This window comes from Myxine glutinosa, chromosome 9 (assembly GCF_964187855.1).
Source record: "Myxine glutinosa chromosome 9, kmMyxGlut1.1, whole genome shotgun sequence".
NCBI lineage: Eukaryota > Metazoa > Chordata > Myxini > Myxiniformes > Myxinidae > Myxine > Myxine glutinosa.
The window spans coordinates 130,387,442-130,414,043 of NC_136269.1; the positions used below are offsets into that span (position 1 = coordinate 130,387,442).

Sequence of the window (26,602 nt, forward strand, 5' to 3'; positions counted from 1 at the left end):
AGGGGGTTCCTGCATAAGTCTGCACATTTGCATGCCAATGTGCACCGCAATCCATTTTTCCTACAGTTGCACCTGCCAGTTAGACATGGACGGGCCTTTGAGGTACATGCACACGTCGCAATTTTGACACATTCTGCTGTGAGCCCTTCCTTGGTCATGAGACGGGGCATCAGCTGGTTGTCCTCAAGGTACCAGCCGGATGTTGTTGGATTGGGGATTCCTGGATTTGGCACATTGGCATTTCGCCACACAAGGGCTTGATGATGTGCCCTTAAAATGTGCTGGTGCAATGCATCCTCTGTTGGTGGCATGTTCTCTGGCTTTTTACCAACTTTTCTGAATTGGGAACATCTCAGCGCCTGGATTTCCTTTGCGTCTCCTTTCGGGTTGTAAAGACGGCAGACAAACTCCTCAGCCTTTGCACAAATCTCTTCACTTGGAACATGTGCAACCCCTAGCTGGGAGAGTAGGTGAGGAACTTCACAAAATATTTTCCATGCTGCCTTCTTTGATATGCCTGCAAGTTGACTGGTGCTGTCACATCCTGTAATGGCATGGAAAGCTAGAAGACTGTCCCTGACATCATCAGTGCAATCAATTTTGTGGCCAGCAATGTAGCGCCTGTATTTAGAGGTCCCTGATTTCATCCATACCTCTTCTGGCATTTGGGGCTGGAAGGCCATCAAAAGCAATAATACATCGGTATCACTACTGGTGATGACGATCCTCTCATATCCTCTAGCCTTTGCTTCCAGAGCATGAAGAATCATACGCGTGTCTGCCTCCTCTTGTGATGAACAGAGATGCTCCATGTTCCTGCCTGTGGAAGAGGCAGCCATGCCATTGTTTCCACCACTAACTAACAGCAGACTGTGAGGCATGAAAGGAGCCTTGACCGTCAAGGGTCTCCTCTATGATGTCAATGTTATCATTAGCATATCTGATGTATCCTTGGTAGGTAGCTTGTGCAAAATTCAGGGGTATTATTGTGTTGTTTTGCTCAACATATCTGGCCAAGACAGAGTTTGCAAGGGCAGTGTCAGCTCTTCTTACAGTTTCATAACTAACACCATGTCCTGCAGCATGCATTAGTTGCACCAAGTCCTTGGACCTTGTTGCTTGGTGAACAGTGAGAGCTAGCCCTAGTTGCTTTGGTGTCTGCTTTCTGCCACCAGATGCCAAACATACTATGTCCTGTGCTATGCTCAAAATCCTTTTGCTTTCTCCATCATCATCACCTTCGGAGGTCCCTTCAGAATCTTCAAATATGCTGTCACAATCACACAGCAGGCGTAGGAAAATGTAAAGGCTTTCAGGAACCACCTTCTGTGCACTTTCAGTATTGATGTCTCCAATATCTGAGTGTCCTGGCATTGTCTTGATGTCATTTCTCATTTTGACTGCCACTCTGTAAAGCCAACTCAAGAGTTCCTTGTCCTTTGTTTCGGCTGAGAAAGATGGAATGTGCTGGGAGGTTTCATCAGAATCTTGTATCTCACTTTGTTCTAGCTCATCTGCCATCTCTGCTAAGTTCTGAACAACAATACCTGTTTGAATTAGTGGGAAGACTAGAAGTGAATCCTGTTGATTCATGGACTGTACAAAATCTGCCCTATCTCCTAATACCCTTTGACTTTGTTCTTGAATGCTTTGTAACTCTGTCGGTCACATTGCTCCACACAGACACTGAAGTCTCTTCTCATCATGTAACAGTATTGGTGCCAGATGGTTTTCATGGTATAGATGTCTCCTCCAGACAGCCCAGCATCCACCTCCTCGATCATTTTGTTGAAACAAACATCTGGTGGATATTCTGGGCCTTCTTCTACCACAGTTGACTCAGACTTCCTCCTGAAGGTTACATAACAAGGAAGGTGGTACTTCCCTTCAGCAGCTATTAGGTCACTTATTCCTGCCAACCGGCATCTCATAATCTTGTTCTTTTGAGCATCATTTAGTATTCTGTCTGAGGTCTCTAAAGTGGCTACATTCCTCAATTGCTTTCCTGCCTTATCCTCCTGACAGAAAATACATTTGTCCCAGGACACTGAAGCAACTGATGCTCTAGAAGAGGGGCGAATGCATGTAGATGGTTGGTCACACGAGTCCTTTGCTTCCTTTTCATGCCGATTTTTCAGTCTCTCAATATGGTTGGCATGTGTAAACTTTGAATAACAGCCCCTGTGCCATACTATGTGTTCTTTTTCATCATCAAGGTCAATACTCTGTATTCTGTCAAGTGTTGAGATGTACTCATGGTCATGGTATTTCTGTCTCGTAATCACACAGTCTTTAAAGCGTTCGAGACCAACATCTGTGGGCTTGGTTGTCTTTTCATTTTTTCTGTTGCCTTGGCAAATGAAGCATGTGCTCCAGTCGATGTCCAGTGCAACTGATTCTCTCTTCCGTCTCCCGCCTATCACAGCTACAGGTTCCATCTTCATTCATATCTGGAAAGAGACAAAGACTATGTCTACCACAACACTGAAAGCTATTTACAGCACATGCAACAAGCAATATGTTATAGTACATTGTTAACACAACAATTATGTTAAAATGATGATTCGGGCAGGACCTGAGGAAGGATACAAAGGAAAGCATCATTATTGCAATATATTATGTCTAAAAAATGTGTTGGTATCAAATGGTAGACTGCATTACCTTAACTTAACGTCATAATGTGAAATATTATATTTTATTGGCCATTTGGCAGCCATCTTGGATTTTCACTAAAGTGTGAAATTCAATTTTTATTAACACCTAATCACATAGAGTAAGTTAATTTGGACCTATCATGATGAGAAAAAGTCATACAACAATGATATTGGTTGGAATCTGGAAATATTGAAAATTGGCACGTTTTGTGATTTAGGGGGTAGGGGTAGCTGATCATGCATAAAACATATTTTCTGAGAACTTGGGTATATTCCTGAAGATTTGCTAATGAAGAGGAGGGATCTGGGCAAATTTTAAAACTATTTTGAAAGAAATTGACCAAAGAACAACTTCACAGTATGCAATTTAGTGATTTGGAAAAATCAAAATGAAGGCGTTTTTCAGGCATATTTTTGCCTTTTTGCTTCAATAAAACCACTTATAGATATGCCATGCACCCCAATTTGGGTGAGGATTGTTGTATGACTATATGTTATAAGGTCATAACCCTAGAGACCTTTAAGACAGCCAGATATAAGTTCTAGAGCTCAAATATTAGAAAACACCAAAAATGTAGGCGGCCATTTTGAAAAATGGCCACAAATCTGGTCCAAACCATTTCCCAAGCTGGCAACAAGACTTTTTGGGTTCCTAGAGGTCTGGGCTTTCAGAAAAACATTGTTGCCAGCTTGTAACATGAGTGTACCCCTACTGTCACATTTCCTGGAAGTGCCTCCAGACTACCACCTATAAACTATCATCTTGGTTTCGCTGATGCAGGGCGATTCATCAATGTGTGTGCCGTTCCTTGGATGGACGTTAAGTTGGACGTCCCATCTGCCAGCATTAGTTGGCGAAGACAGCAGTCGGTATTCTTCATGAAGAGTAGACGAGCTACAGCCGGCACTCTGAACAATTTACAAATTCACGTTCCGACCTGCACGGGGCACTGCATCAGCGGCACAACTGTGTCCCCAGCAAATGATGCTACCCGCAGCCATGTGCTGCACACAAAGAATCTTCCATGATACTATCATAGACAGGCTGGTGGCCTGTTTTGTACCACGTCTTCTCACGTTTCGTTCACTCTGCCCGAATCCAACAGTAGCCCCACTGCCCCACTACCCCCACTACCCCACTACCCCACTACCTCACTGCCACACTACCCAACTGTCCCACTGCCCCACTACCCCACTGCCCCACTGCCCCACTACCCAACTACCCCACTACCCCACTGCCCCAGTACCCCACTGCCCCACTACCCAACTGCCCCATTACCCCATTGCCCCACTGCCCCACTACCCCACTGCCCCATTGCCCCACTACCCCACTGCCCCACTACCCCACTACCCCACTGCCCCACTACCCCATTGCCCCACTACCCAACTACCCCACTACCCCATTGCCCCACTACCCAACTACCCCACTACCCCACTACCCCATTGCCCCACTACCCCACTACCCCACTGCCCCACTACCCCATTGCCCCACTGCCCCACTACCCAACTACCCCACTACCCCATTGCCCCACTACCCAACTACCCCACTGCCCCATTGCCCCACTGCCCCACTACCCCACTGCCCCACTACCCCACTGCCCCACTACCCAACTACCCCACTACCCCACTGCCCCACTACCCCACTGCCCCACTGCCCCACTGCCAGTTCGTTGCCCTTATTCTGTCATCTCGCTCTTTCATGAACCTCGATCTTGTATAAAAACAAAACAGTCCATAAATTCATTGTTGCCACTTTCCTTTGATGAACATCTATCTCTATTATAGAAGGAGCCATGTTTGTCGGTGTGTTTTGTTTTTCTGTCATGCTATAACTTGAGAACGGATTAACGGATTTCAATGAAACCAACGACGGTAGATTCAGGGAACTCCCAGGGAGGTTTGTGACGCACAAAAAGGAAGGTTTTGAATTTGGACACATGTGGCGAAAGTGCAAACACCAACTTGCGACCCCTCCCTCCTCCCCCCACCCTCTCTGTCTCTCTACTCCCCCCCCCCTCTTTCTTTGTCCCTCCCTCTCAATATTCCCATCAGCGAAGTGAAGGCTGGTGCTTGTTGGTTTAGTTTGGTGACATTTCATGGCCATGAGATCTCTTGACATAACCATCCTCGATTACTTCCTGTGGGGCTAACATCCATTTGAGTTTAACATCTCTGCAGAAAGAGAAAGGGTAGCCCAAGCAAACACCTGAAGACCTAAGTTTGAGTGTCTCCAAGTGTCAAGTGTTCACCCTCGCACGGAGTGGCACACACCATGTGGCACACACCCTGTGGCACACACAAAGACCTCATCGATCAATACCTCACATTGTAACTACCTTAGATTTTTCAGCATCTCCTTCAGCATTGCCAAATCAATTTTGTCCTGAAACACAGGTTAGAAAACAAGTCATTAGCAACTCAGCGTTGGCGTATGAAGACATCAAAAAGTTTATTTCCCTTTCAATATGAAACTTTCGACCTGATCCGCCACAAAATGCTCGGTGCACGTGCACAGAAACCCCGGAAAACGGCCATGTTTGGGGCAAAATAAAGTATCATGTGTGTGTCTGGGACAAAGATTGTTACTGGGAATGGCTCACGAAGCTTCTAAAAGACACTTATATGAGGGAAAGGGCTGTGTGTTTGCACAATGAAAGACTGGCAGAACTTCCTGAGTACTTCCTCGTTTTGCCGAACGGGCACCTGCTCATACTAAAAACTCCCAACCAGATGGGTTGGTGGAAGCGGAGTGGAGGGGCGTGTGTTACACAAACCCCCGACGGATCACTAACAACAAATGGACTGTGTATCTGGATTCGGTTCTTCTGAATGTCAATGGGGAGGACATATCTGGGGCTTGTGCATGTGCAGTGTAAGTTTATTTACTATAAATCATGTTTGGAAGGGAGGAGAGGGGGTTACAAGAGCTGTGAGGGCTGTTATACATATATTATTTGTTTGGTTCCGGGGCCCCAAGAGCAACGAGAACGACACTCGGTAGAGCGCAAACCTCCGCCAGGCTGAACAGTTTATGTTTTGTATCCCGATGATAGGTCGGATCTGGATTCGGACCTGAACCAAAATGAAATTGCTTGTTCTTGTCTCCTAACCAACTTATCCACCTAGTTTTGTCATAATCTGTCCACAACCTTTTGATATATCATGCTATATAGCTATATGTATCGTTTTGGTCCGAGCTCTCAAAAGTAAAAAAATCACTCAAATCTTTTTTAAAACACTATCATATCTGGATCCTCATTTGGATCTTTACCAAAATCGAATCGATTCGTCATTGTCACCCACACAACCTTTCCACCAAGTTTCGTCCAGATCCGTCCATAACTTGTTGAGAATTTCTCAATGGTGAAGAATCACTTCAAAAATAACCTCCATACACCTGCGGTGGTGGAGGTAATTATCGGATCCGTATCTTCACCAAAATATAAGCATTTCGTCCTTGTCGCATACCCAACATCTCCACCAAAATTCATCCGAATCCGTCCACAACTTTTTGAGATATCCTGTTCACAGACAGACAGACAGGTGAAAACATCACCTCCATCCACCTTCTGTGCCGGAGGTAATTGTACTAGATTTTTGCTTCTATTGGTAAAAGTTGAACTATACGTCCGCGTGTGTGTGTTATATCCACAACCGACGCTATAATGTACTAACAGTAAATGGTATGCACCTGTCATCCCTCAATCGAGGATATTTATTTATCACACTATATTTCCTATATTTGCATGCAATAACATAGCCATTATGGCTAAGCATGTTGAACTTGCCGCTCTTTTCTATAAATGCTGAAAACCTTGTGTTTTAAAGAAGATTTGAATCACAGATTTTGAGCGAGCAACGGCTGGTTAAAAGTGCCCGGAGAGAAGAACCGAATCAGTGTAATCACACACACACACACACACACACACACACACACACACACACACACACACACACACACAAACACACACACACCGCATGCTCGAACACAGGCCTCGTTTAGTATTCATACGTCATTTCGAAAGTCATGTATTTCTGCAGACTTGTATAACTTGTGGTCGAAGTAAGCAAATTTGGCAGCATTATTAGTACATGAGTACATTAGTACATTATTAGTACAAATAGGCCAACCCCCGCTTGCGGGGAAAAATGGCCTCTAAAGGTTGTTTTTTTTATTTTTTATTAGTACATTGCTTCCTTTTTGCAGCCGTGCTGCTTTGGCCTTTTTGTTAGGGAAATTAAGATACGAGATCCATGGCATGCAAGATTCCTCCTTGAGAGACTCACAATTAGATCCGACAGTGCTTTTCACCATAACCTTGTGCGCTCCTTCACTGACCTCCAGTGCTTGTGCCCACAGGTCCTGTTCGACATCATTGATTTTGAGCGGGGGAAGCGTGAACTTGAAGTATGGCCGCAGATTCTTGTACACGTATATGCAGGAACCCGATGCCACAGCAACGGCAAGCCCTCGTGGTTGGTTGGGATCGGTGTGAAAGACCCCCACACCAGAAGGCAAGTCGATCAGAGTGCTCTCAAACAACAGGGAAGTACCAGAAAATACTTTGACCTTGGCGCAGTTCAGGCCCAATCCCAGGTCTGCCACCACCAACTGCAGTGAATAGGGTAATTTCGGACAAGGGTGTTAGCCATTATTCAAAACACAGTGCTTTGCTTTTGAAAGGGATGTAGAGAAAGACAGTGGTCTCAGAGAATGACAATGAAAGAAGAAACTAGAGCAATGCGACTGTCACCAATATGCCTCCGCATAGTCCCACAATAGATAGATTACCTCGTTCACTGTCCTAAAAATAAGTTTGATTTAAATCCCTTCAGCTGTTTTCAAGTATCACATTTTCACCAGCCTTGACAAGTTTCACATCGATCAGTGAAGCGGTTTCAGAGAAGGGATTTAATTATCGGCTTTCAAGCTGATAGGGCTGCCATACCACATGACATTTGACCTTAAAAAATGTACACTCTGCATATTTATGTGTCGGGGATCACGTTTGTGAAGTTTTGTGTTGATCGGATAAGTTTCATTTTTCTATCCAAGATGGCTACCAAACCACGTGACATATGACATCATCATTTCCAAACTGTCAGTTGATATTTTATGTGGCGGATATGTCAGTACAATGGTGTCAGTTGATATTTTAAAATTTCGCATCGATAGGGTAAGCGGTTTCAGAGATATAATTATTTAATATTTTCCTGCAATCCAATATGGCTGCCACACCATGTGACCAATGATGTTACTGTGATCATCTTTTAATCGCCATGCCTAGTCAATGGCACACGTAAAGTTTCGATTCAATCAATTTGGTGCTATGGGAGAAGTTGTTGTTTTAGGGTTTTAGGTTAATCCAATATGGCTACCAAACCATGTGACCTATGATTTCATAAATTTAATATTTCAATACAAATGGGTCATAGATCATGTGCATGCAATTTCAGATTTTTAGGATAAGGAATTCGATTAAAACATTTTTTGCTGGTATACCACTTCACCTATGATGTCATCATTATCATGCTTTTGTTCCCCATTGGGAGTACTTGACAATGTGCCAAGTTTCAAATTTTTCCATTCAGCGGTTTCTGAGAAATAATTTTTAAATTATTTGTATTTAATCCAAGATGGCTGCCATACCACGTGACCTATGACGTCACAATTATCATAAAAACATTCTGCATGGGTGTCACTCCTACCCTGAAAGTTTCGTCTCAATCGGACATGTGGTTGCTGAGAAAAACGAGGTTTAGCCCGTACGTACGTACGGACGGACGGACAGACAACCCGAAAACATAATGCTTCTGGCCACCTTCGGGGGCGGAGGCATAAAAAACAATTAAGTAATTGAAACCAAACATTATTTTGAAATAATCTAGGTTAGGGCCAATCTACTTTACACATCAAATATGGACAACTGGAAAAGGGAAGTCACGGGTGAGTAAAATTGGTCACAAAAGAAGGAAAACTGGAACTTTGTATACATCCAAAATGGCCTACTGTTATGTATATGTTATGTATGTTATGTTTCCGACTCTGGACTACGCCTGCGGAGAGACAAGTGCGAGTTCATGGTTCCGTCGGTGACCTATTTGGGCCATCGTATCGACGCCGAAGGCTTACATCCCACAGAAGAGAAGATCAGAGCAATCAAAGACGCCCCTGCTCCGACCAACATCACTGAACTCAAGGCTTACATTGGCATGCTGCAGTACTACAGCAGGTATATCCCAAACATTGCTACCATGCTGGGCCCACTGTATTGCCTGTTAAAAAAAGGCATCAGCTGGAAATGGGACATTCCGGAGTCAGCAGCCTTCCAGAAGTCACAGGACATGCTGCGGTCTTCAAATGCGCTAGTTCACTACGAGTACGACCCAGACAAAGACCTGGTCCTGTCGTGTGATGCGAGTCAGTACGGGGTTGGTGCTGTTCTGTCACACATCATGCCAGATCGCACAGAGAGACCAATAGCATTCGCATCTCGTACACTGTCTCCTGCTGAGAAGAACTACAGTCAGTTGGACAAAGAAGGACTCGGCATTGTATTCGGAGTTAAGAAGTTTCACCAGTACGTTTTCGGTCGGCATTTCACGATTTACACGGACCACAAGCCACTGATTAGTTTGTTTGGTCCATCAAAGGTTACCTCGGAGGTCTTACCGCCTCGGATCATACGCTGGTCACTTTCACTCTCGGCTTATGATTACGATATTACGTACAGACCTGGCTCCACAATTTCAAACGCAGACGCCATGAGTCGCCTACCACTTCCGGACACAGTGTTTGACCCCCCTGTACCTGGCGGCGTGATATCTCTGATGGACTTTTTGAATGACAACCCAATTGATGCCAACCACATACGGACCTACACCAGGCGTGACCCACTTCTTTCCAAGGTCATTCGTGCTACTGGGCATGGGTGGGGCCTTCTACGCGATGCTGACCCTGAATTGAATTCTTTCAAGGTCAGGCAAAATGAACTAAGTGTCGAGAATGGCTGCCTGCTGTGGGGATGCCGAGTGGTCATTCCCCCAAACTTGCGCACAAAGATTTTGGACCAGCTTCACGACTGTCACCCAGGCATTGTAAGAATGAAATCGCTGGCAAGGAACTCTGTCTGGTGGGCTCACCTCGACTCTGACATCGAACAGTGTGTGAAACATTGTTATCCATGCCAAAGCAGTCGAAACGCCCCTGCGAAGGAACCATTACACCCCTGGGGATGGCCCACTGAACCATGGCAGAGGATTCAGCTTGACTATGATGGACCCATCGAAGGCCGTATGATCCTTGTTGTTACGGACGCTCACACTAAATGGATCGACGCCTATGTAACACATACAGCAACCTCGCACACTACCATAGAGAGGCTGCGCCAGTGCTTTGCCACTCATGGTTTGCCACGCTTGATAGTCACGGACAATGGAACCTGTTTCTCAAGTTCTGAATTCACTGAATTCACCCGCCTGAATGGTATAATTCACAAGTTTGTGAGCCCACACCATCAAGCTTCAAATGGACTATGTGAAAGCTCTGTGAGTTTTGTCAAGTCTGGTCTAAGTAAGATACCCGGTGGAAGCCTTCAGACCAGACGATCACGTGTGCTTTTCGCTCACCACATCACTCCCCACACAACGACAGGGGTGACACCGGCTGAGCTGCTGATGGGACGACGTTTGCGTACACGACTGGATTGTGTAAGACCAGATGTGGTGTCGGTCGTGTATCAAAATCAGTGGAAACAGAGACTTCACCATGACAAACATGCTGTACAGCGCTCTATAAAGGTCGGGGACCCGGTGTTTGTGAGAAACTTTGGTCGCGGAATGGTTTGGTTACCAGGGCGGGTTCACAAAAATGAGGGACCATTGTCCTACGTTGTCAAACTAGAGGACAATCGAGTCGTCCGGAGGCACCTTGATCATGTCCGGTATCGGTCCTGTGATCCTGTCATTTTCACAAAGGATATCTCGCCACTTCCTGAACCTGTGAACAGCGACATTGTTGCCGCAGATAGTACTGCACCGCTCCCTGAGGCTGAACCCCATAACGCTGTTGCAGCACCACCAGTGGGGCCGTGTGACGTCTTTGCACCACTCCCTGAGGCTGAACCCCATAACGCTGTTGCAGCACCACCAGTGGGGCCGTGTGACGTCTTTGCACCACTCCCTGAGGCTGAACCCCATAACGCTGTTGCAGCACCACCAGTGGGGCCGTGTGACGTCTTTGCACCACTCCCTGAGGCTGAACCCCATAACGCTGTTGCAGCACCACCAGTGGGGCCGTGTGGCGGCTTTGCACCCCGACGATCATCCAGAGTTCGAAAGGCGCCTACTCGCCTTGACTTGTAGCTAGTATTCTTGTATGCATTGGTATGCTTTTCACTGTTATTTTCACATTGGTGTTTTCACTGTTAATGGGAGGGGAGGTGTTGTGTATTACATGGGATTAAACCGGAAGGCGGATATAAAAGAGGCGGGGCATATAGCTTGGCAGAGGAAGCTGGGCCTACGCTGGGCGCTTGTGGTTTTCCCGGCTGCGCATTGAACGACCAATGGTGCACTCAAAGTGCCTTCCCAGCCTGATACTTTACACCTACCATCATCATGTTTCCAACTTTGTATCCATTCAAAATGGCCGACCATCATCATGTTTCCAACTTGGTTATAACTTATTAGATGTAAAATAAGCCAGGTGTCAGCTTAACGGTTAAGGTGGCTTGCTCTCGATCTTAGGATCTTGAGTTCAAGCTCCTGTCGTGCCATTAAATAACACCAGGTGAGTTGACTCAGCCTGTTATCCTTCTGAGGTTGCCAAAATGAGTACCAGCTTACTGATAACAGGAGCAGTGCATCAGCAGCACAGACATGCTGCCAGTAATGATGCAACCAGCAGCTCCAGGCTGCGTACAAAGTAGTAATAATATGTAAATTTGGCCGATTTGGCATTCACATTTTCTTCACAATATCTAGGCTCATGGAAGAGAGGTGCCAATGTCGCCCCAGATAGATTCCAACGTTGGTCGGCCATGATCTTTCTTGGGCAAACTGCATTTATAAATTAGCCTCCAAAGCCAGTCGCCGACGAGGCAATGTCCATCATGCAAAAGTCCTTCCTTGGCACACCTGAACTCTTATCTACCTGCAAGGCCTACATCCACAGCTTGATGGAGCACTGGTCTCCCCTCTGGTCTAGAATTCACCATGATGAAGCTGAGTTCTGTGCCACCACACCCTTAGTCAATCTTGATGGAGCAAGTTCTGAGCCACCCCACCCTCAGTCAATCTTGCTGAAGCAAATTCTGTGCCACCCCACCCTTAGTCAATCTTGATGGAGCAAGTTCTGTGCCACCCCACCCTTAGTCAATCTTGATGGAGCAAGTTCTGTGCCACCCCACCCTTAGTCAATCTTGATGGAGCAAGTTCTGAGCCACCCCACCCTTAGTCAATCTTGATGGAGCAAGTTCTGTGCCACCCTACCCTTAGTCAATCTTGATGGAGCAAATTCTGTGCCACCCCACCCTTAGTCAATCTTGATGGAGCAAGTTCTGTGCCACCCTACCCTTAGTCAATCTTGATGGAGCAAATTCTGTGCCACCCCACCCTTAGTCAATCTTGATGGAGCAAGTTCTGTGCCACCCCACCCTGAGTCAATCTTGATGGAGCAAGTTCTGAGCCACCACACCCTTAGTCAATCTTAATGGAGCAAGTTCTGTGCCACCCCACCCATAGTCAATCTTGATGGAGCAGGTTATGTGCCACCGCACCCTTTGTCAATCTTGATGGAGCAAGTTCTGTGCCACCCTACCCTTAGTCAATCTTGATGGAGCAAGTTCTGTGCCACCCCACCCTTAGTCAATCTTGATGGAGCAAGTTCTGTGCCACCCTACCCTTAGTCAATCTTGATGGAGCAAATTCTGTGCCACCCCACCCTTAGTCAATCTTGATGGAGCAAGTTCTGTGCCACCCTACCCTTAGTCAATCTTGATGGAGCAAATTCTGTGCCACCCAACCCTTAGTCAATCTTGATGGAGCAAGTTCTGTGCCACCCCACCCTTAGTCAATCTTGATGGAGCAAGTTCTGTGCCACCCCACCCTTAGTCAATCTTGATGGAGCAAATTCTGTGCCACCCCACCCTTAGTCAGTCTTGATGGAGCAAGTTCTGTGCCACCCCACCCTTAGTCAATCTTGATGGAGCAAGTTCTGTGCCACCCTACCCTTAGTCAATCTTGATGGAGCAAATTCTGTGCCACCCCACCCTTAGTCAATCTTGATGGAGCAAATTCTGCATCCGATGTTTATTTAATTAAATCCATCAGGAAATAAAATACATCAGACTGCAGGTGACTGTCAACTTGCTCAAAACTTGATGAGCTCAAAGCTCAAAACTATCAAAACATAAAATCTCTTATCTTCCCCCATCCAAAACCTTGATCTTTTCTACCCCCGCTAATTTCACCCCAAATCCACTTTTTTGAAATACCAACTTCTGTCCTGGAAGTCCTTGGTGTCCTTGTGTTTTATACTTCTCCCACCCCCACCCCCCCTTCCCACGCCTCCTCCCCCCAAGCCCTCTCCCTCCCACACATCTCCCTGCTCTCAAATGTTGTGGTTGTATGCTTCCCCTTCTCTCCTTATCTTGTCTTCCGCTCCCTCTTTTCATATATTTTGTTTGTCTGGTTGATTTGTTTGTGAAGTAAATGTTAGCTCTTTCACGAGCCTCGATTCAGTCTCCAAAAAAATGATGGGCATGAGCGTGCCATTGCTACTGATGCAGTGACCCCTGAACAGGAATTTGACCTTGAGGGGACTGGTGACCATCGCATACTCTTCATTGAAAAAAAAAAAACGTGGGAACTTGAACGTCCACCAGCAATCAATTTGCAAATCATACCTTAACATCCTCATCTCCATGCAGGTCTGCCAAGGCTGTAATGAGAATAGAGCAAGCAAAGGTCATTTTTCAACATGGAGTGCATCCATCTTGCTCTGGAGGTACCGAGTGACTAGGCAATTCCAAGATGGAAGAAGAGAGCGTGTCAGCATCAAGATGATGAGTGAAAAAAAATGTGTGGTAGTGAGCTGGACGTACCTAGACCCGACGACAAAGCATGGATATTGGCCAGTGGATCGTAGTGCACGTGCAACCACTTTGACTCTCCTCCAGGACTGCAAAACAAAAACCATCATCGGTATCGGGTCCATCATGTGAGCGGCAGTTACAATTCAAGATGCACTATTGCTCATGCTAGGGTAGTCGGGCACGTTGGTAGCGTGGTGACCTCCAGCATGTCTAATCTGGGTTCATTTTCTAATTTAAATAAATAACTAGACAGAAGTCGATGCCATCGCCATTCCCCACGCTTCCCACCTTAAGCAAAGTTGAAAGATGACAAAAGGTTCCACCAGGAATGATCCAATATCAAATTTTGAGTTTAAAAAATCTTCCGTTTTGACACCTGTCACCGTAAGTCCCCATCCCCATGGGCATGAACCAAGGGTCAAATCCAAAATGTTGTTACATATTTCACGTGTCCTTCAATGTTGATTACATGAAAACACTTTCATAAATAATGTTTTCAAATATGCCTGCAGTGACATTTTTTGGTATTTGACCTTTTAACCACACTCAGGGCACAAAAGGGTGGGGTAGGGGGGGGGTACTGTCCTCCCACCTTCTTACCATGTGGTATTCATAACTACTAGGTTTGGTGAATTTCTGCACAACCATTTAGAAGCCTGGTGTTGGTTTAGCAGTTAGGGTGCCGGCTTAGCGGTTGGGGTGCCGGCTCAGCGGTTGGGGTGCCGGCTTAGCGATTAGGGTTCCGGCTTAGCGGTTCGGGTGCCGGCTTAGCAGTTAGGGTGCCGGCTTAGCGGTTAGGGTTCCGGCTTAGCGGTTAGGGTGCCGGCTTAGCGGTTAGGGTGCCGGCTCAGCGGTTGGGGTGCCGGCTTAGCGGTTAGGGTTCCGGCTTAGCGGTTAGGGTTCCGGCTTAGCGGTTAGGGTGCCGGCTTAGCGGTTGGGGTGCCGGCTTAGCGGTTAGGGTTCCGGCCTAGCGGTTAGGGTGCCGGCTCAGCGGTTGGTGTGCCGGCTCAGCGGTTAGGGTTCCGGCTCAGCGGTTGGGGTGCCGGCTCAGCGGTTGGGGTGCCGGCTTGGGATCCGAGGATCCTGGGTTCAAATCCCGGTCAATCGCTGAATTAACGCCAGGCGGGTTGACTCAGCCTGTCATCCTTCCGAGGTCGGCAAATTGAGTACCAGCTTGCTGGTAATTCCCTGTGTGTCGCAAGAGGCGACTAACAGCGTTGGCGGCAGGAAGGGCATCCGGCCATAAAACATTGCTTCAAAAATGGGACCACGGTGCCCGAAAAAAGGCCAACCCCTGCTCTGCAGGGAAAAATGTCCTCTTAAGGTGGTTCCAGTTCCTTTCCTTCCTTCGTTTAGGGGGAGATAGCGTGACAGACAGACAGACATAGCTGCGTGTCCCCTCCCCCTCATTTTTAAAGCATGGGGATAACAAGGATTTGTCTACACAGGCAGTGAGTGCTTCAAAGCCTGCACAGCGTAACAGAAAAAAACATCGCAGCTTGTTTTTGAGGTACCTGTACTGATACAAAGTCTTAAGCTACCTGTTCAATCCATTTGCACATGTGGATTTTTTATTTTTATGTTGTGACTATATAGCCCTCATCGAGGCCAGGCCTTCAATAAAAGAGAAGAAAAGTGTATGATGAAAAGTGTATGGTGTTTGTTTGTGAGAAAGAGAGGTTGAAGCTAGGCCGGTAGCTGTAGTTTGAGTGAGACAGAAAGTAAGACCAGCAACCCTGTGTCAGTGTAAGATGGTTCCGGGCACCACTTTAACGTTCCTAATTCAGAACGGTGGTACCACCCTGAGCTGTTGCTGTCCACAACCTACTACCTAAAATTAGGTAATACAAACATTAGGGTGCATCAAACGCCCTTAGGTTCTTGGATTTTAATGTCTATTCTCTCAAATGTTACACTTGTTGGTAGAAGTATGTATGCAAAAAATAAATGAAATCAGAGGTGGTCCTGGGTGGCCACCGGCCACTTTTATATATTTAGGGCCATTTTCGGGGCCGCACTATGTAAAAATGTTTGATTTTGTTATTTTACACCCAAACCTAGTCATGTTTGGTATCAAATTGAAGGTCTTGATGAGAGGAATACAAATATAACAATTTTATGCAAAAAACGATGGTTTGATAATTAGTTTGTATTTTTACATGAATGAAATCGGAGGTCTAATCGTGGGTCCCATACTAGTAGTCTAATAATATCCTTTATTTTCTTTCAGATGGCAGATAAGAAGACCAGATTAGCAAGTGCCATTTTTGGTCTTGGCAATGCTTTTACAGAAGCAGATGGTACATTGACAGGAGTCCGCCTCCCAACTTGCCGGCAGGTTCTTCGATGCGTGATGTGGTACATCCAGAAAGAAATATGTGAAGGCAAACAAACTCAGCCACTGAAATGGAAATCTGCCAGCATCGTCCTTATCCAGCTGAAAAAATTCTACACTAAAGCAAATATTCCTATGCTTTCAGACCATCAATGCTGCAAACTAATACTTGACCTTCTTAATGACAATAACAAATTGCGTCAAATACCTGTTTCTCGCCGAGAATCTCCAAGCACTTTGGCTAAGTTGCAAACCATGAATGAACGTCTTGATAAGACCTTTGGTGTATGGACAAAAGATGCAATGACAAACATTAAGAATGAGGAAGATAGAGTATTTTTAGAGTCAATGAAATCTGACAGAGTAGCCTCATTTGGTGGTGTTGACAAGAAGAAAGTTGATAAAGATCATAGAAAAGAAAAACGCCTCTTAGCGGAAGCTTCAAGATGAGAACGTCATGAATCATCCAGTGTACAAGAGATGACAATTAGTTCTGTATGCTCTGATGATAGTGACTCTGCAGATAGCTTGGAAGAAACTGAAGAAGAGGCGATTCCAGAGTTTCAAAGGAAGCGTAGTCACCACAGATCAACATATGCAGGTACATCTGCCTTTATTCCTCATGATATTCTGAAAAGACATTCAGTTGTGTCTGTTGCTACTCGACTAAACATAACTCCTGTTCAACAGGTTGCGCTCACCAAAGCTGTAATTCAAGAGGCAGGAGGTGATCCACGTCGTGTGGCCAAGTCGTACTCAACTGCTGATAAGGCTCGACGATCAATAACAAGTGCTATCGCCAAAGATATTCAAGAAAATTGGATCGCCCCAACAGCTGCAACACTTCACTGGGATGGCAAGCAGATACCAACGCTCACAAACAAGAATGTCAAGGAAGAAAGATTGCCAGTGTTGGTTGGGAATGCCACTGATGTAAAGCTACTGGGGGTGGCTAGATATCCTCCTGGAAGTGATAGGTCATCAGGTGACATCATTGCTGAGCACACTTACACGTATCTACATTCATGGAAGTGCAAACAATCAGTTGTCAACTTATGTTTTGACACAACAGCATCAAACACTGGACACGTTACAGCTGCCTGTGTTACCATTCAATCAAAACTGGACCGTGCTCTTCTGTGGTGTGCATGTCGCCATCATGTTGGAGAGGTAATCCTGGATCATGTGTTTGACGTTCTCAAAATTGAGGCATCAAAGTCTCCAGAAGTATCTTTGTTCCAAAAATTCCAGAAGAATTGGGAACGCATATCGCATGCAAAGAATGAAAGTTTAACCAAAATTGACATTTCCATGTACAATGGCTATGCACAACAGCTGCTTTTATCCTGCAAAAACAAGGTTTTAAGCACAATCCGCACAAGCGCTTCATACTGTAGGGAAGACTACAAGGAAATGGCACAACTCTGCCAGGTAGTCCTCGATGATGATGTCACAAAACAAGGAACACTCCACAGACCAGGGGCCATGCATAAAGCAAGGTGGATGTCAAAGATTCTTTATTCCATCAAAATATGCCTACTTGAAGAGCAAATTTCTCTACTACCTCGAGGAACTGTAACAACACAACATCAACAGAAAAAACTGAAGGAGTTTGTTGTTTTTGTTGTTTATATTTATTGTGATTGGTGGCTCATATGTCAGTCTGCTTCAAATGCCCCATGGTTTGATTTGTGCTTTTACAAGACTCTGCTCAACTATAAAGCTGTCAACTCAACCATTTCAGTCAGCGCTGTGAAAGCCTTTGATAGACATTTGTGGTATTTAACCCCAGAACTGGTTGTTTTGGCACTGTTCAGCAATGCAATTCCTCAAAAGGATCGTCGTGCCCTTGCAGATGTGTTACTGGCCATACAACCAGATGAAATGCCAAGCACTCCAAAACACCGCTACGGTTCTGGATATGGCAAACCGTCATTTCCAAAAATTACAGAAGCGACAACCCTGGCTGATCTTGTGAACGAGGACTCGTGGTTTACAGTAAACCTTCTTCACCTAGATATGACCTTCCTAACAGAGGATGTTGACACTTGGCAGAACAATGAGCACTTCAAGGCAGCCAAGTCCATTGTGGATGGGCTTAATGTTGTGAATGACCCTGCGGAGAGAGCAGTAAAGCTCGCAACTGATTTTGTCTCAACTGCAAGAAGAGAAGACCACTTCCAAAATCTTCTTCAAGTGGTTGAATGTGACCGCAAAGCGAGGCCAAATTTGCGGAAACGAGCAAAGTTGGAGTAGTGACATTGGCGTTGTGCTTAATACATTTTCAAACTTTTAATCAATGAAAGTACAATACTACAACACTGTACTATAACTTTGTAATATGAAGAACGATTTTGGTTAATTTTACATTGACATGTAAGGTTGTTTTAACTGTTTGATATATTAGGCATTTAGTAAAAGTAGGACTTTACTTTTGTATATAGGTATAATGGTTAATTTTACATTATCTTGTAGTTAATTTTACATTATCTTGTAAAGTAGTTTAGCTGTGGCCCTAAATGGCCCTAAATATATAAAAATGGCCGGTGGCCACCCAGGACCACCTCTGATTTCATCTATTTTTTGCATACATACTTCTACCAACAAGTGTAACATTTGAGGGAATAGACATTAAAATACAACAACTTTTTGAAAATCATGGGGCGTTTGATGCACCCTAACAAACATACAAACACCTTGGTATATTCTGAACAGGCGTTCTGGACAAATGCAATGGTTACATTCGATATCACTACATCTGAGCTTCCACATCCCTTGATTTTAAATAAATTGATTTCACTTGAAGTCTATAATCGTAAATGTCAGTGTGTGTGTGTGTGTGTGTGTGTGTGTGTGTGTGTGTGTGTGTGTGTGTGTGTGTGTGTGTGTGTGTGTGCGTGCATGTGTCGTTTGTTGATATCTTCAAGTGCAGGTTTCAGAAGGTGGAACGGGGCCCTGACCCTCTCAGGTCTCAATGTATCCACCTTTATGTGTGTGTGTGTGTGTGTGTGTGTGTGTGTGCACGTATATGTGTGTGTGTGTGTGTTTGTGTGTGCACGTATATGTGTGTGTGTATGCATGCAAGTTATTTTTGCCTGCTATCTCAGGAGATGGAATGGAGATCTACCAGGTCTCAAACTATCCACCTCCGTTAGCGCACGCGCATGTGTGTGTGTGTGTGTGTGTGTGTGTGTGTGTGTGTGTGTGTGTGTGTGTGTGTGTGTGTGGAAGTGTGTGCATGCGCATGTGTGTGTATGTGGGCGCATATGTACGTGTGTGTGTGTGTGTGTGTGTGTGTGTGTGGAAGTGGGCGCATATGTACATACGCATGTGTACATACGCATGTGTGTGTGTGCACACAAATCTATAATAACAAATGTCAGTGTGTGTGTCAGTATGTGTGTGTCTCCTCCATAATTCCAAAACCATGAAACCTAGCAGCCTGAAACTTTGCATGCATACTAACGGAACTTCAACGGAATGCATGAGTGAAAACTGGGTGTTTGGGTACATTTAAACCCTCCCTCTGCAAGGCAGTTCCGAGATTTTAAAAAGAGAGCGGGAAATCCATATCGTATTATGGATTACATAAAGGCTCCTTCGTTCACCACTGTCTGTCTTGGCGCGTGCTGCGTCACGTATATAGAGCCTGGCGGCTCTGAAAACTCCATAAACCTTAAACAGACGACGAAGGAGGTCTCTCCTTCTCCATATTCAGTGAAGCGATGAGTGGAATTTGCTGGCGTCGAGTGGTATTTTGAGAGAGATCTGCGGTGTGGCCACATTTGCTGGCGTTGAGTGGTATTTTGAGAGAGATCTGCGGTGCGGCCACATGGCGTTCATACACGTAGGATTAACAATGCGATCAGCTTGCTAAATCTTGCAAAGCCAGCCGTTCCTTATCAACCATTTCATTGGAGTGCTACCTTGAGTGCTTAAGCTACTGGGCGTGTGATCTTCAAGCTTATTGGTAATGGAACACCCCTGCTCCCTCCCAGGGGCGCTGAGAATGGGGGATGGGATAACCACCCGGGGCCCGGACCTATTAAAGGTGATTATTCCTTCAATTTGTTTGTTGCATATAATGATTGTTTGTAACAATAAAACACCGGGGGGGGGGGGGCAGCTTTATTTTGTGTCTCCCTCCAAGCCACCTGGTGATTCCACAGCCATGGGCAGTAAAACCATTCCTTGTAAAATAAACTACTGTGGGAATAATTTACATATTGATAATCGCGGGAATGACGTGTAATCATAAATAAACACAGAAGTGTTGACCAAACTCCATCCAGATGAAATGGGTTAAGAAATGAATCGGCATATAGGAACACGTGAATAACACCCAAATTTCCCATAAACATGGCTTGTGTTTCAGACGAAAATATGGAAACCTCTGTATGATGCTTACGCAGAGATGAACGGATTCGTTTCTTAACCCATTTCTTTCGGATGGGGTCTGGCCAACACTCCTGTGTTCATTTACATCATTACCATGATTATCATTATGTAAACTAGCAGAGTACCCGCCCTACGGGCAATCATGTTCCAAGTGTGCAACACATTTTTCTGCCATCCCTTGTTGAGAATATTTTTGGCTGACACAACTGCTTTGACTTGGATTTCTTGCTGATTTCCTTTGGTAATATTGCTGGTCTCTGTTCAACTTAGGTGGCCTTGGTTTTTGAGGCATCTCAATTTTCCAGAAAAATAAATAAATAAAAAAGTCAAAAATAACAATGAAAAAATATTATTCAAAAAATTCTGAAAAAGGAAGCGTCGTAGAGGCCATTTTGGGTCCACTTTTATTCCCCGAAAGTTTCCTTCAATGTCCTCGGACCTCAGTCAAACAGTCAGGGAAGAGTTAGTGTGCAGAAAAGCATATAAACAAACACTTTCTCCATTATAACTGGTAAGTTATACTGTTAATTCCTGTGAAAGGCATTTGGTAGGGCAACTGTATTTTTGCACTTTTAAAGATTTTCATTCTGACATGCAGACTACAAAAATTATTATTATTATTATTATTATTATTATTATTATTATTCTTATTATTATTATTATTATTATTATTATGAGAAAAACGATGAAGTCTTTTGGGTCATCAGCGTCATTTTGTTCCTCTGGGTCTTTTCTGTCTTCTGGGTCTTTTCAGTATTGCGAGTCTTTTTGGGTCTTCATGTTTTTTGGGGTCTTCGGGGTGTTTTCAATATTTCGGGTCTTTGAGGGTCTTCCGAGTCTTTTGGGTGTTCTGGTTCCTCTCGGTCTTTTGGATTTTTTGGGTCGTCGGGGCCTTTGAGGTCTTTAAGGGTCCTCAGGATCTTTTGTGTCTTCAGGGTCTTTTCAATATTTTGGGTATTTGCGGTCTTTAACGATCTTTGGGGTCTTTGGGGTCTTTTCAGTATTTTGGGTCTTCAGGGTATTTTGAGTGTTCTTTGACTTTTCAGTGTTCAGGGTTTTTGGGGTCTTTGGAGTCTTTTGGGTCTTCGGAATGTTTTCGGTGTTCTGGGTGTTTTGGGTCTTCAGGGTCTTTTGGGTCTTCGGGTCTGAAAGTATCCACCTCTGGGGTCTTTCTGTGTTCGGGTCTTTTGGGTCTGCGTGGTCTTTTGGGTCTTTTCGGTGTTCGGGTTTTTTGGTCTTGTCGAGTTGGATCTTGGAGACGGCGTGAAGCTGGAAGGTGTGAAAACATTTTTCTACCCAGCAGACATGCTGAATGGAGAAGGTGGATCAGACTCGGCAACGGTTGCTAGAGTGAGATGTGCATGGAAGAAGTTTCGGGAACTGAGTGGCGTGCTGACGAGGAGGGGAGTGTCATTGAAGCTGAAGGGAAAGGTGTATGCTGCATGTGTGAGAAGTGTTATGATTTATGGGAGCGAGACATGGGTAATGAACGTAGAGCAGCAACGAAGGCTGGAAAGGGTGGAAATGCGAATGGTTCGGTGGATGTGCGGAGTATCGTTAAGAGAGAGGAAGACAAATGATGAATTGCGAAAGATGATGGGAATAGAGCCTGTGATGGATGCTGTGAAGAGGAACAGGTTGAGATGGTTTGGTCATGTGTTGAGGAGGGATAAAAGTGACTGGTTGAGAAGAGTGATGGAAATGAATGTGGAAGGAAGTAGAGGACGGGGAAGACCGAGAAAGACTTGGCTGAAGGTGGTGGAAGAAGAAATGTGGGCAAGGGGGTTAACAAGGGGAGATGCAGAAAATAGGGCAAAATGGAGAAGATTGTCATGGGGACCGCAAGGCTAACCCCCGCTCTTGCAGGGAAAATGGCCTTTAAATGGTTGTGGTTGTTGTTGTTTGGGTTTTTTTTGGGGTCTTCGGGATATTTTGGGTCTTTTCAGTGTTCAAGGTCTTTTCAATATTTTGGGTCTTTGGAGTTTTTGGGGTCTTCAGGATATTTTGGGTCGTTGGGGTCTTTTTGATGTTCATGGCCTTTTGGGTCTTTGGGGTCTTTTCAATATTTTGAGTCTTTGTTTTTTGGGAGTCTTTCGGGTCTTTTCGGTGTTTGGGTCTTTTCAGTCTTCGGGGTCTTTGGGTCTTTTGCGAATTTTGGATATTTTTGGTCCTTGGGGTCTTTTTGTTCCTCGGGGTCTTTTGAGGGTCCTTTGGGTCTTTTGAGTTCTCAGGGTCGTTTGGGTCCTCAGGGTCTTCTCAGTCTTTTGGGTCATTAGGGGGATGGGGTGAGGGGTCTTTTGGGTCCTCTGAGTACTTTAGGTTAAGTATTTCAGGTTACAATTGTGGGTGGCGTCAAGTCAGCTGTCCAACGAATGGGTGAAGAGTGGACATACATACATACAGTCACGTGAAAAAGTAAGTACATCCCATGTAAAGTTTTGATTTTTTCAACATATTTCAACATACAGCTATTTGATCTTCATTTCAACAATATTGATAGATAAAGGTGATATAATATAACAAATATCATGAAACATTTACATTTTGTAGTCCATTGTATAATTTAAATAAACATAAATGCAAATTTTGCATGTGGAAAAAGTAAGTACACCCTTGGCTCTAATAGGTGGTATTGCCCCCTTTGGCAGAAACAACCTCAAGTAGGCGTTTCTTATAACTGTCTACCAGTCTCTGACATCGACTGGGAGAAATTTTTGCCCACTCCTCCATGCCGAATTCTTTCAGCTGTGCGATGTTTGAGGGGTTTCTTGCATGCACAGCTCGTTTCAAATCCCCCCACAACATCTCGATGGGATTTAGATCCGGGCTTTGACTTGGCCATTCCAGAACCCTCCATTTCTTTCTTTTCAGCCATTGCTTGGTGGATTTACTGGTATGTTTAGGGTCATTGTCATGTCGCAAGGTCCACCTTTGGTTGAGCTTCAACTCTCCGACAGATGGCCTCACATTATCCTCAAGCACCCTCTGGTGCAATGAAGAATTCATAGTGGATTCTATGATGGTGAGCTGCCCAGGCCCTGATGCAGCAAAGCTGCCCCAAACCATAATATTTCCACCACCATGCTTTACAGTTGGTATCAGGTTCCTGTGGTCAAATGCTGTCTTTGGTTTTCGCCAAACATGTCTTCTGGTACTGTGGCCAAATAGCTCTACCTTTGACTCATCTGTCCAGAGCACATTGTTCCAGAAGTGCTGGTCTTTGCCGAGGTGTTCATTGGCAAACTTTAGTCTTGCCCTGATGTCTTTCTGGACAGCAAAGGTTTCCTCCTGGCACACCTCCCATGTAGATCAAATTTGTGCAGCCTCTTTCTAATGGTAGACTCGTGCATTTTGGCATCAACAGTGGCAAGAGCTACCTGTAGGTCCCGTGATGACATTCTGGGGTTCTTAGAGACTTCTTTCAGCATCTTGCGGTCTGCTCTCGGGCTGAACTTGCTGGGGCGGCCTGGCCTGAACAAGTTGGCAGTTGTTTGGAATCTTCTCCACTTGTAGATGATCTTCCGAACAGTCGAATGATTGATTTCAAATTGTTTGGAGATCTTTTTAAATCCCTTCCCAGACTCGTAGGCATCTATAACCTTCTTTCTGAAGGCCTCAGAGAGCTCTTTTGATCTAGGCATGGTGACGCCGCACACTTCAACAACAAAGAGCAAACCAAACTAAATGTCTGAGGTTTAAATAAGACAGGTCCAAGATCCTCTCTAACGATGTTCTAATCATTTGCACCTGAGCTGGTGCACCTGATTCTAATTTTAGGTATTTAAAGTAGTGATAAATGTTGGGGTGTACTTACTTTTTCCACATGCGAAATTTGCATTTATATATATTTAAATTATACAATGGACTACAAAATGTAAATGTTTCATGATATTTGTTATATTATATCACCTTTATCTGTCACTATTGTTGAAATGAAGATCAAATAGCTGTATGTTGAAATATGTTGAAAAAGTCAAAACTTTACATGGGGTGTACTTACTTTTTCAGTGACTGTATATACATACAAACACTTGCTCCATTATATATAGTTTATTATGAGAAAAACGACGTCTACGGGGTCTTTTGCATCTTCGGGGTCTTTTGGGTCATTTGGTTCCTATGAGTCTTTTCAGTCTTCTGGGTCTTGGTATTGTCTTGTTGGTATTGTGGGTCTTTATGGGTCTTCGTGTTTTTTGGGGTCTTCGGGGTGTTTTCAATATTTTGGGTCTTTGGGGTCTTTAAGGGTTTTTGGAGTATTTTGGGTCTTTTGGTTCCTTGGGTTTTTTTCAGTCTTCGGGGTCTTTTGGGTCTTCGGAGTCTTCGGCGTCTTTTGGGTATTTTGGCTCTTTGAGTCTTTTCGATCTTCAGGGCCTTTTGGGTCTTTAAGGGTCTTCAGGATATTTTGCATCTTCGGGGTCTTTTGGGTCTTTGGGGTCTTTCTGGTGTTGTTTTTTTTTGGGGTCTTTGGGGTATTTTGGGTCTTTGGGATCCTGCTCCCCACTCTCCCTTCCTCCTGCTCCCCACTCTCCCCCCTCCTGCTCTCCACTCACCCCTCCTCCTGCTCCCCACTCCACCCTCCTCCTGCTCCCCACTCCACCCTCCTCCTGCTCCCCACTCTTTTCGCCTCCTGCTCCCCACTCTCCTCTCCTCCTGCTCCCCAATCTCCTCTCCTCCTGCTCCCCACTCTCCACGCCTCCTGCTTCCCCACTCTCCCCTCCTCCTGCTCCCCACTCTCCCCTCCTCCTGCTCTCCACTCACCCCTCCTCCTGGTCCCACTCTGCTCGCCTCCTGCTCCCCACTCTCCTCTCTACCTGCTCCCCAATCTCCTCTCCTCCTGCTCCCCACTCTCCTCCTCTCCACGCCTCCTGCTCCCTCTCCACCCCCTCTTGCTCCCCGCTCTCCCCTCCTTCTGCGCTAGCCGCTCTCCCTTCCTCCTGCTCTCCCTACTCCTGCTCTCCCTACTCCTGCTCTCCCCTCCTCCTGCTCTCCCTCACCTCCTGCTCCCTTTCCACATCCTCTTGGTCCCTGCTCTGCCCTCCTTCTGCTCATGCGCTCCCCGCTGTCCCCTCCCCCCACTACCCTCCTCCTCCTCTCCCCCACTCACTCCTCCTCCTGCTCCCTTTCCACATCCTCTTGCTCCCCACTCTCCCTTCCTCCTGCTCCCTTTCAACGTTCACTTACTCCCCGCTCTCCCCTCCTGTTGCTCCCAACTCTCCCTTCCTTTTGCTCTCCCCTACTCCTCCTCTTCCCTCCTCCCGCTACCCTCCTCCTGCTCTCCCCCACCTCCTGCTCCCTTTCCACATCCTCTTGCTCCCCACTCTCCCTTCCTCCTGCTCCCTTTCCACGTTCACTTACTCCCCGCTCTCCCCTCCTGTTGCTCCCAACTCTCCCTTCCTTTTTCTCTCCCCTACTCCTCCTCTTCCCTCCTCCCGCTACCCTCCTCCTGCTCTCCCCCACCTCCTGCTCCCTTTCCACATCCTCTTGCTCCCCACTCTCCCCTCCTCTTGCTTCCAACTCTCCCTTTCTCCTGCTACCCTCCTCCTGCTCTCCTCCTCCCGCTATCCTCCTCCTGCTCTCCCCCACCTCCTGCTCCCTTTCCACAGCCTCATGGTCCCCGCTGTCCCCTCCTCCTGCTCCCCGCTCACCTTCCCTCCTCTGATAACCCCTCACCGTCCTCCCACTCCTCCTCTCTGAATATTCCCGTCAGCGAATCGCTCTTTCGTTGCCCGGCAACGCCGATACCTATACTAGTATAAAATAATTACCGCACACTACATTTTATTGAATGTGATCCTTGTACTCTTGTTCATTCCCTCGGATCTTAAATATGCACAAGTGAATGCAAACTGGACAATGGTTTGTTGTTCTCCAAGACCACAGGAACGCGACCAGTGCAGCACAACGTGGTCGTATCTGACTCGATCGTGCATTTAATTTCGACTGCAGTCGATGATCCATTTGCGAGCACTGCGCTAAACAGTGGTTATGTTTACAGATTCGACACACGAGAATAAAATAACATTCACTTACTTCTCTTTAATTCCAGATTGTGTGGAAGCCATCAGAGTGCGAGGGCAGAACGTGGAAAAAATAACAAGGCCCGTTTTCCGGTCGCCTTC

At 45.6% G+C, this 26,602-nt stretch overlaps 1 protein-coding gene across 1 annotated transcript in view; it reads right to left on the reverse strand.

Moving 5' to 3' along the window:
• The window catches only part of BBS1 (Bardet-Biedl syndrome 1), a 67,974-nt gene extending 41,372 nt beyond the window's left edge, over nt 1-26,602 (reverse strand). The window contains exons 1-5 of the mRNA XM_068128159.2: nt 26,514-26,602; nt 13,760-13,836; nt 13,562-13,596; nt 6,994-7,266; nt 4,991-5,037 (exon numbers count right to left, since the gene is read on the reverse strand). Of these exons, the coding sequence (XP_067984260.2) occupies nt 4,991-5,037; nt 6,994-7,266; nt 13,562-13,596; nt 13,760-13,836; nt 26,514-26,545 (464 nt within the window). The 5' untranslated portion in view covers nt 26,546-26,602. The remainder of the gene's footprint in view (nt 1-4,990; nt 5,038-6,993; nt 7,267-13,561; nt 13,597-13,759; nt 13,837-26,513) is intronic.